General features: G+C 40.2%; 1 protein-coding gene across 1 annotated transcript in view; it reads right to left on the bottom strand.

Annotated features, from left to right (window-relative positions):
• Nucleotides 1-1,213: 1,213 nt before the first annotated feature.
• Nucleotides 1,214-11,759, bottom strand: part of LOC128703090 (uncharacterized) — a 122,401-nt gene continuing 111,855 nt past the window's right edge. The window contains exons 6-10 of the mRNA XM_070080505.1: nucleotides 11,187-11,296; nucleotides 9,292-9,548; nucleotides 6,932-7,005; nucleotides 3,776-4,414; nucleotides 1,214-3,692 (exon numbers count right to left, since the gene is read on the bottom strand). Of these exons, the coding sequence (XP_069936606.1) occupies nucleotides 3,365-3,692; nucleotides 3,776-4,414; nucleotides 6,932-7,005; nucleotides 9,292-9,548; nucleotides 11,187-11,296 (1,408 nt within the window). The 3' untranslated portion in view covers nucleotides 1,214-3,364. The remainder of the gene's footprint in view (nucleotides 3,693-3,775; nucleotides 4,415-6,931; nucleotides 7,006-9,291; nucleotides 9,549-11,186; nucleotides 11,297-11,759) is intronic.

Here is an 11,759-nt window from a genome sequence, read left to right as displayed (position 1 = left end):
AAAGACAGGTCATATGGTTGCATGCATTGCTGTACATTCAGTCGAATGGAGTATTCTGTTAGGTAGTGTACTTAAAAAAATAACAAAGTTAGATTGGGTCCTAGGTTTAACATTTGTGTGATATAATTGTGAGTAACATATAGGATATACAATTTATAAGGTTCAGTTATTCAGTATTTATTTGGTTTTGAGTAAGTGATCTTTGAGAAGAGACTTGAATTTATAAACAGGTAGTGTTTCTTTTATATTTACAGGTAATGAATTCCAGATTTTAGGGCCTTTTATGTGCATTGAGTTTTTGCATAGCGTCAGATGGACACGAGGAACATCAAAGAGTGATCTGTGCCTTGTGTTATGGTCATGTGTTCTGTTGAGGTTGGCAAGGAGATGTTTGAGGGGAGGGTTAATATCAGAGTTAAGTGTTCTATGTATGTAATAGGTGCAGTAATAAGTATGGATGTTTTGTATGGTGAGTAGGTTTAGTGTATTGAATATTGGTGGAGTGTGCTGCCTGTAGTGAGAATTTGTTATCATTCTAACTGCAGCCTTTTGTTGGGTAATTAGTGGTCTGAGATGGTTAATTGTTGTTGAGCCCCATGCACAAATTCCATAGGTGAGATAGGGGTAAATAAAAGAGTGATAAAGGGCCAGGAGGGCTGACTGTGGAACATAGTACCGTATCTTCGATAGTATGCCTACAGTCTTGGAAATTTTCTTAGAAATTTGTTGTATATGTGTATGAAATTTGAGTCTAAATCAAGGTGGATTCCTAAGAATTTTCCCTCTGTTAGCTTTGTGATAGGTGATCTGTTTATCGTTATGTTAAGAGGTACATCTGTAGCTGTTACCAAACTGAATGAAGTAGGTTTTGTCAATGTTTAGTGTAAGTTTGTTAGTCCTCATCCAGGTAGATATTTTCTGTAATTCGGTGTTTACAGTATTGGCTAGCGTGACTGGGCTCGGGTGAGAGAAGACGTATGTAGTGTCATCTGCAAAAAGTGTGGGTTTGAGTAGTTGCGAAGCATTTGGTAGGTCATTTATGTATAGGAGAAAGAGAAGAGGGCCAAGGACACTTCCCTGTGGGACACCAACTGTAATTGGTTGAGCGGAAGAGCTTGCCCCATTTGCATACACATATTGGCTTCTGTTGCTGAGGTATGACTTGAGGTAGTTGAGGGAGTGCCCTCTAATACCATTGTGTGACAATTTTACGTGGAGCAAGTCATGGTCAACTGTATCAAAAGCTTTACGTAAGTCAATGAAGATCCCCAGTGGGACTTCCTTTTTCTCTATTGCAGTGTATATATGTTCTAGCATGTGTATAATAGCATCATTAGTATTTTTATTAGGCCTGAATCCAAATTGGCAGGGGCTGAGAATGTTTTGGGAGATGAGGTAGGAGTAGATACGTTTATGAATTAATTTTTCGAAGATTTTTGAGAGAGGGTGTAAATTGGATATTGGCCTATAGTTATTCAACTCTGTTTGGTCTCCTCCTTTATGGATCGGGGTGACCCTTGCTATTTTGAGAGCTGTAGGGAAGGTGGAGGATTCAATGGATTTGTTAAAGAGTGTTGCAATGATTGGTGATAGTACTTGTGACACTTTTTTGTATATAAAGGGTGGTAAGGTATTTAAATCTCCTGCCTTGTTTTTTAGTGTGTTGATAATAAGGGAGACTTCGTATGGGTTAGTCGGAGCTAGGAACAGTGTGTTCGGGTAGTTGCCAGTGAGGTAGTCATTTGGTGGGGTATCAATAAGGCATCAATTAAACTTTTACAGCCACTAATACTATTTTCCATGTAAACAATTTATAAGTTAAAACAAAACTTGTCCACAAGTTGGGAGACACTCCTTTACCACACAAAATATTATCAATGTCCAATGCACATTGAGCTAACTTTGTATCACTTTAAATTCACTTATTTTCTTTTGCAAATCCTTTTGCCAAGACATTAGCAGCCAACATTTCTAGACTGTCATGTGGTAAGACATCACTAGTCAATGCTTCTGGTCTCTTGTGCAGTGAGACATTACTGGAGACCTGGAGTTTACCTGGAGAGAGTTCCGGGGGTCAACGCCCCCGCGGCCCGGTCTGTGACCAGGCCTCCTGGTGGATCAGAGCCTGATCAACCAGGCTGTTACTGCTGGCTGCACACAAACCAACGTACGAGCCACAGCCCGGCTGATCAAGAACTGACTTCAGGTGCTTGTCCAGTGCCAGCTTGAAGACTGCCAGGGGTCTGTTGGTAATCCCCCTTATGTGTGCTGGGAGGCAGTTGAACAGTCTCGGGCTCCTGACATTTATTGTATGGTCACTTAACGTGCTAGTGACACCCCTGCTTTTCATTGGGGGGATGGTGCATCGTCTGCCAAGTCTTTTGCTTTCGTAATGAGTGATTTTCGTGTGCAAGTTCGGTACTAGTCCCTCTAGGATTTTCCAGGTGTATATAATCATGTATCTCTCCCTCCTGCGTTCCAGGGAATACAGGTTTAGGAACCTCAAGCACTCCCAGTAATTGAGGCGTTTTATCTCCGTTATGCGCGCCGTGAAAGTTCTCTGTACATTTTCTAGGTCGGCAATTTCACCTGGCTTGAAAGGTGCTGTTAGTGTGCAGCAATATTCCAGCCTAGATAGAACAAGTGACCTGAAGAGTGTCATCATGGGTTTGGCCTCCCTAGTTTTGAAGGTTCTCATTATCCATCCTGTCATTTTTCTAGCAGATGCGATTGATACAATGTTATGGTCCTTGAAGGTGAGATCCTCCGACATGATCACTCCCAGGTCTTTGACGTTGGTGTTTCGCTCTATTTTGTGACCAGAATTTGTTTTGTACTAGTCAATGTTTCTGCTCTCTCGTGCAGTGACTGAACCTTCTGAACTAAGGTGGAGTCTGACCATAACCTCAAACTACCTAACTCTCCAGTTTCTTTGAGTTGTTTTTGTGTCATTGAAAAACTTTTGGAAAGAGGAAGAGATGCTTTAATATTTCCCATTTTAAATTCTGAAGTATATTTCCTAACAGCTGGCTCTCTGGGATTGTATGATGATACTTACACTACTGGCACATGCTTAGATAAATTCACTTTGGGTAAAGTAGCAATGTTGAATTTACTCGAGGACTGGCTATGAAGTTCGGCTGATGCAGATGATAATGAAGAGACAAATGCTACTGAAGAAAAGTGTGAATTGCTTGCATCTTCTGTATCACTAGTCAATGCTTCTGGTCTCTTGTGCAGTGAGACACTACTAGTCGATATTTCTGGTGTCTCATGTGGTGAGACATTACTAGTCAATGTTTCTGCTCTCTCGTGCAGTGACTGAAGCTTCTGAACTAAGGTGGAGTCTGACCATAACCTCAAACTACCTAACTCTCCAGTTTCTTTGAGTTGTTTTTTGTGTCATTGAAAAACTTTTGGAAAGAGGAGGAGATGCTTTAATATTTCCCATTTTAAATTCTGAAGTATATTTCCTAACAGCTGGCTCTCTGGGATTGTATGATGATACTTGCACTACTGGCACATGCTTATATAAATTCACTTTGGGTAAAGTAGCAATGTTGAATTTACTCGAGGACTGGCTATGAAGTTCGGCTGATGCAGATGATAATGAAGAGACAAATGCTACTGAAGAAAAGTGTGAATTGCCTGCATCTTCTGTATCACTAGTCAATGCTTCTGTCTCTTGTGCAGTGAGACATTACTAGTCGATGTTTCTGGTGTCTCAAGTGGTGAGACATTACTAGTCAATGTTTCTGCTCTCTAGCGCAGTGACTGAAGCTTCTGAATTAAGGTGGAGTCTGCCCATAACCTCAAACTACTTAACTCTACAGTTTCTTCGAATTGTTTTTGTGTCATTGAAAAACTTTTGGAAAGAGGAGGAGATGCTTTAATATTTCCCATTTTAAATTCTGAAGTATATTTCCTAACAGCTGGCTCTCTGGGAGTGTATGGTGATACTTGCATTACTGGCACATGCTTATATAAATTCACTTTGGGTAAAGTAGCAATGTCGAATTTACTCGAGGACTGGCTATGAAGTTCGGCTGATGCAGATGATAATGAAGAGACAAATGCTACTGAAGAAAAGTGTGAATTGCCTGCATCTTCTGTTACCTGGGGCCAAGCATGTATTTCGTTATTCTGAATGCTGACTGAACCATTAGGCTCTCTACCATTTCTCTCAGTGTCCACAACTCTCACTTTCACGGTGGGAGTGTCTGAAGCATGTGATTGTAAATGATCTGAAGAACCTTTACTTGACAAATTAAATGAATCACTGTGAGTATCATCATATACAAGGCGGTGCGAAGAATACCCATCAGAGTCCCAGGGGTTCATCTCAACCTCCTCTATGTTGCAGTTGTCATCGCATATTTCCTTCTGTTTTTCTCCACGCATCTCTATTGTTGAACTGAAAAAAAAAAACTTAAAATGGATGTGTGATGTACAGTGACAGTGTTGAATGGCCCATAAGTGTTTGGTACTTTTTGTAAATACACCTACCATCCGACTTACGACCATGTTTTGCATGCCTAATTTGTGTTGTATGCAGTGTTTATCCTAAACCTAACAGTATAAAATACAGTACTAACAGAATAAAAAATAAAGTAAAAAATGAAATACCAAAATAAAACAATAAAAAATCATTACAAAAATGTGATGTTGATTTTCAGTAGTAAGGTTTGACTTACATCCATTTTGACTTACGACCGGTTGGTCAGAACCAAGCTTGGTTGTAAGTACTGTAATTTCTACCACTGAACCTTTCATTGCTTGTTAATTTTAAGCCTGCCCATAATGTTTTGCATACAAGGGGCTTTTGGCATGTTCACCCAACTACTTTAATCCCTTATACAACTATGTATCATGCTCAAATAAAATATATGAATATGAAGTCGGATGGTAGGTGTAATACTGCAATACTTACTACTACTAATAATAATAATAATAATAATAATAAACTACACAGTAGTTTTTTATTATTAGTAGTAGTTTAGCAATGTGAATGCTTTTGTTTTGGCACTATACATAGTTTCAGTATTGGAGTATCACAGGCCAACTTATGACTAGTTAAGATTCATTATTTTGAGATTGAGATTGATATTTCTGTTTATGGTTAAATGGGTGAGTGAGTGTAAGTGTTAAGCACCAGGTGGTATTCAAAAATGGCCTCAAGAATCAATGGGGATCCTATAATATCCATGCACAGTACCACCAAAATACTAAACTTGAATAAGAGATGGACTTACTGAAAGAAATGCCTTCAATGGTATTAATATGCTCAGGTAAACCTATTCAAACCCTTGCACTGAAGCCCTCTAAACTTTCCTCAGCACTGGTGAACACTCCTCCAAATCAAGGAATGACCACTGAATGAAATGATGCACAGTGTATATGAGGTAAAGCAACAGGCACACTTTCCTGCACCACAGGGAACTTACCTCTTAGCAAATCACTATCCCTCATCTTTCCTCAAAAAACATTATCAGATCATAATCAAAGCTTTGTCTTTATTCACAGAGCATTCTGCCTTACAATGTACATACCAGTACTCTACACATATAATCCACAAATGGGAGACTTAAACTTATGATGATGTTTGGTCCAACTGAGGTAATCAGTCCCTCAGCCTTGGAGTTGGTGTGGGAAGCACCGTGGTTGTGGAGATTCTGAAGCAAAGGCAAGGAGACTGGCATTTATATAGGCTTCAGTGGATAGGGACGTGTAGCAGACGAGGGCATAGTCACTGGTAGGCAGGATTTCCCAGTGGAAGTAGGTCCTACCCAAAGGGATGGGTTAGTTGTAGCAGCCGTGAAGAAGGTCTTGTAGATATCTTCTGAATCAAGATTCCATGATGTTGCAGTGTCTGACAAGTTGTGCAAGAAAGATATACAATACTGACAAGATAAAAGTTAAGACACATGTTCAACATCTGGTTATCTTTATTGTAGATGTTTTGCCATCCAGTGGCTTTATCAGTACAGATTCTAGGACATAATTGGAAGACAGTAGAACTATATGCAAAAGATGAGGTATCAGTGACTATGCCCTCGTCTGCTACACGTCCCTATCCACTGACGCCTATATAAACGCCAGTCTCCTTGCCTTTGCTCCAGAATCTCCACAACCACGGTGCTCTTCACACCAACTCCTAGGTTGAGGGACTGATTACCTCATCTACTGTCTTCTAATTATGTCCTAGAGTCTGTACTGATAAAGCCACTGGATGATGAAATGTCTACAATAAAGATAACCAGATGTTGTACATGTGTCTTAACTTTTATCTTGTCAGTATTGTATACCTTTCTTGCACATCTCTACCACCATCACTACCACCCTCTACCACAATCCCTACTACCCTCTACCACAATCACTACTACCCTCCACCACCCTCTACCACAATCACTACCACCCTCTACCACCATCACAACCACCACCACCCTTTACCACCATCACTACCACCCTTCACCACCATCACAACCACTACCACCCTCTACAAGTAACAAAGGCAGACTGAGTCACAAACTATAAGCAGCCGTGTCTCACTGGTAGGCGGATGGGTCTGGTACAGATGATTTCCGAGCAGATGTATGAAAACGGAAAATTTCACTGAAAAAGTGGTCGAAAACTGAATCCTACGATAACCGGACTGGACAAAAACCAGGGTTCCACTGTACTGCATTTCACACTTTTCCCAAAATATGTCTGCCAAAATTAGGATGCAGGAAGATATGGTATTCAATATACCCCTTTCATTTCAACGTGCCCCCATGTCTAAACTTGATACTATGTTTTAAGTGATCTCTAGCATCCATAAATGCTGTAAGCCCCATGAGGTATGGCTGAAATATGTTTGTATCAAAAACCAGGTGCAAGTATGATATTATAAAGAACAGAATCAGAGTTCACCAGCTGTGGATGTCCTTGCACATTAGCCAAGCTGGCAAGGATGTATGCTCTCAAAGAGGAAGTCTCCATTATAACTTTGAACTGTCTGGTAGTCTGAGGACAATAATATAGAAAGTGCTTTAAATGAATTTCACTAACCTGAGAGTGAGACTGACACCACACCAGTCAATCTAGCTGTCTATTCTGTCATGCAAGAGGAGCCACTATGGAACTTAAAAATCAGCAGATGCTTGGATGTTACTACAATCTTGCCAGGCTATGGCTAGGCTACTGGTGCCTCTGGCAGTTTCAATAATCACTAGATATAAATCTAACTAACAAGGTAAACTTTGCCATCATTATGCACATGAAAGCAGAAAAATCAAAGAATTTAGAGACAGGTCATTAACAGATGTTCAAGAAATGTCAACACTTGTCCTAGAAGCTGTCTTCACATCTCTAAGTGCTAATGGGATCTTTATTTTCTTGGTTTCATTCCTAGTAAATTTTTCTTTTTAAATCATGACATTAAAAATACTTTTAGCTTCACGGGTCGCAACAGTGAAAGGTTTAGCTTCACAGGTTGCAACAGTGAAAGGGTTAAGAGATCCAGAAGCATAAGTTCAACATCAAGAGCCTCATGAGATTTGGCTAAACACCCTAAAAGGGCCCAGGAGCTAGGCAACCACCATCACCTCAAACACAGCTCAAGGTTAAGGCTAATGTTTCAGGCCGTGAAGAAGGAGTCAAAATACAGTGGAGCCCAAGTTTTCACCATTAATTCGTTCCAGAAAGTCTGACGAAAACCGAATTCGACAAAAACTGAAGCAATATTTCCCTTAAGAAATAATATAAATCCAATTAATCCATTCCAGACACCCAAAAGTATTAACAAAAAATACATTTTATAGAGAATAACTATAGTTTTACATACAGAAAACAGTGAGAAATAAATATAAGGGACCAATGAAATGGATAAATGAACATTTAATATCACTTTTTCCTTTATTGAAGACTTGTTCACGTATGGAAGACGCTAGGAGTGGAGAGGGAGGAGGAGAGGTTATTGGTTGGAAGAGGAATCCCCCTCCATAAGGACTTCAGGTATTAAGTCCCAATCTGGGGTTACTTCCCTTCTTTGTCTTTTACAGGCACTGGACCCCTGTTGCACAAAAAATCTACCCAGAGAGGTCTGTTTCTGGTATCTCTTTAAGATCTGCATTGTCACTGAACATGTGCAGGCATGCCTTGCAACAGCATTGTTTGGGTGACATTTCTCCACAAAACTTTGCAACTCACTCCACTTTACACATGTCCTTAACCCTTTGACTATCGCAACCCCAAATCCTGAGGTGTCTCCTGGTGTCACAAAATATTTGAAAAAAAAAAAAAAAAAAATTCTTATGAAATGAAAGACAATCTTTTCCCAATGGTAATGACACCAAAAGTATGAAATTCAATGGAAAACTTACGGAATTATGCTCTCGCGAAGCTAGTGACCTTGGCGACATTTACACATTGGCGATTTCACCCACTTTAAACCCTATTTTCAGTCAATTCCATTGTCCCAGTCCACCAAACTCATAGCTATTTCTTTAGAACTCCATTTATTCTATCAACTGAGTACAGAAACCGCCCATTTACCGATTTCAACTACCCAATAAAGTGGTCAGAAATTGGCAATATGGCCAATTTCATGCAAATTAAAAAATATGTCAATTTCAAAATAGGGTGCAGAATGAACAATGCAGACATTCCTGACACTAAAATAACATTTTCTCTGTTCATCAGTCATGTCTCCAGGCCCCTGTTATAATCCTCTTGCTTTCTATTTTGAATTTTTATTCACACAAAAAATAGAAGATTTACTGTTATGCAGACTACTGCAATATTGTAATAATTGTATAAATAATGTCAACCCATTCGTGACTGCATATTAGAATGGCTAGTTGGACATTTATTAGACAATGACATCATTTGTTTACTCTTGAACATCAGCAAAAATCGAACATTTCTGCCACTTTGAGCTCCATTTCAAGATCCTTTTCATAGTAAAACCAATCAGAATCACTTCCATTCCTATAATATGTTTTCAGTCTATCAAATGAGACCAAGAAAACAGAATACAACCATAAATACTATATGAAAATACACCTCAATGTCGGTGTTTTAATCCAAAAACATGGTCGGAGTTTTTTTTTTTTCTCATCATGCACTGCATGCTGAAGGATTTTTTTTATACTGCACACACTGACCACACATACCCATTCTCTCACATGTGCGCCTACCAGCTCTCTCCTGCTTGATTTGAAGTCGCTAGAATTTTTTAGTATATAAATGTCAAACACATTGGTTCGTAAGATGTATATATATGACCAAAATACTCAAAGGGTTAATCACTGAAGAAGGCACATTCTCCCCTCTCTCTTCCTCCTCCTCTGAAGCAATTTCGTCACCTGCAATCTGTTGCTGTTCTAGTTGGTGTTGCAGGTCTTCGGTGGCTAGCTCTTCCCTGTGGTCATCCACCAACTCTTCCACATTCTGGTCACTCACATCCAACCCCATGGACTTTCCCCAACCCACAACAGATTCCACAACAGGTGTAGGATTGTCAGGGTCAGCCTCAAACCCTTCAAAATCCTTCTCTTGGACACATTCTGGCCACAAATGAATTCTATCGTGTTCTTTATCAAAGGGCTGGTACTCGGAACTTTCTTTGGCTCCATGGTGGCTTATTTAGCAGTCACACTCAATAAACAAGCACAAAAAACAATGGATTATTACGAAATATTTCGAATGAATGCGCAGGGTATTGCTCACTTGACGAGAAACAAAGCCAGGCTGACTAGGAACGCATGGGATGCTTTGTGTGGGCGCAGGCAGGCGGACACGTTTTGTATGGCTGACCGATGAAAACAGGTGATGAACGAAAACTGGAACAAAATTTTGACAAAAAAAGTTGTTGAAAACCAAATTCGATGAAAACCAGGGCAAACGAAAACCAAGGTTCCACTGTACTCCAACATTGTTATGAAGCCTCTCATAATGAGGATAAATTCCTGATAATGGATACTTATGAAAAATAGCTTAATGTGAGGTAAAGAACTTTGTACAAATTAATACAATTTAAATTAAATCTTCATCAGAGTACAAAACAAATTCTGGCCACAAAATAGAGCGAAACACCAACGTCAAAGACCTGGGAGTGATCATGTCGGAGGATCTCACCTTCAAGGACCATAACATTGTATCAATCGCATCTGCTAGAAAAATGACAGGATGGATAATGAGAACCTTCAAAACTAGGGAGGCCAAGCCCATGATGACACTCTTCAGGTCACTTGTTCTATCTAGGCTGGAATATTGCTGCACACTAACAGCACCTTTCAAGGCAGGTGAAATTGCCGACCTAGAAAATGTACAGAGAACTTTCACGGCGCGCATAACGGAGATAAAACACCTCAATTATTGGGAGTGCTTGAGGTTCCTAAACCTGTATTCCCTGGAACGCAGGAGGGAGAGATACATGATTATATACACCTGGAAAATCCTAGAGGGACTAGTACCGAACTTGCACACGAAAATCACTCACTACGAAAGCAAAAGACTTGGCAGACGATGCACCATCCCCCCAATGAAAAGCAGGGGTGTCACTAGCACGTTAAGAGACCATACAATAAGTGTCAGGGGCCCGAGACTGTTCAACTGCCTCCCATCACACATAAGGGGGATTACCAACAGACCCCTGGCAGTCTTCAAGCTGGCACTGGACAGGCACCTAAAGTCAGTTCCGGATCAGCCGGGCTGTGGCTCATACGTTGGTTTGCGTGCAGCCAGCAGCAACAGCCTGGTTGATCAGGCTCTGATCCACCAGGAGGCCTGGTCACAGACCGGGCCGCGGGGGCGTTGACCCCCGGAACTCTCTCCAGGTAAACTCCAGTCTAATTATTGTTGCATGTTGATACGGAAGTGTGTGTGAATGACTGTGGATCTTGTGTTGATGTGAATACAGAGCTGTCAGTAGTTGATGGTTATATTCACATATTCTGTAATGTGTCTCTGGTCTGTTTTATCCTACAGTACTTTATATAGCTGACAATGAGGCATCATTACCTGCTCCAAAGTCCTCTTCACAACAATGCTTTTAGACTTGTCAGGATCCTTTTCAGTGAAAAATTTTACAACCTTATCAATAATATGGAATTGCTCATTCAATTCCTGCAGTGTTAACTGTTTATCTTCAGGCGCTTCTTCTTCATCCTTTTCATTTATATGCTTCTCTCATAACTAGAAACTGAGCTGCAGGATTTCTGCTGCAGTTAGTTCATCATCATCATCATCATCATCCAACAGTTCATATACATCTGGTTCGTGTAAATCTTCAAAGCTTTCATGTTTCACAATCCTACCAAAGCCACAAATTCCTCAACCTGACTCTTTATTGAGAGAATGGAGAAATTATTCACCACAAAAGGCAAATGCAGCTTATCGTTGCATTTAGGGATTTAGAATAAGCATATGGTTGGATGGATAGGGAAGCAATGAGACAAATGTTACAAATGTATGGAACAAGTGGTAGATACTAGTAGCAGTAAAAGTTTTTATGCAGATAATGAGGCTCAGGTTAGGAGAGCGAGGGAAATTATTTCCCAGTAACAGTAGGCCTTAGCTGGGGATGTGTGATTCCACCATAGTTGTTTAACATATACTACAGATGGGAGTTGTAAAAGAAATGAATGCTAGGGTTTTGGGAGGAGGTGGGGGACTAAAAGATAACAAATGTGATACAAAGTAGGAGTTGTCACAGTTGCTCACTGCTGATGATATAGTTCTTTAGGAGATTCTGAAGAGAGGTTGTAAGGATTAGT

This window comes from Cherax quadricarinatus, unplaced genomic scaffold (assembly GCF_038502225.1).
Source record: "Cherax quadricarinatus isolate ZL_2023a unplaced genomic scaffold, ASM3850222v1 Contig542, whole genome shotgun sequence".
Lineage (NCBI taxonomy): Eukaryota > Metazoa > Arthropoda > Malacostraca > Decapoda > Parastacidae > Cherax > Cherax quadricarinatus.
The sequence above is the reverse complement of the archived record's forward strand: the minus strand, read 5'-3'. Positions and strand labels throughout refer to the sequence as shown.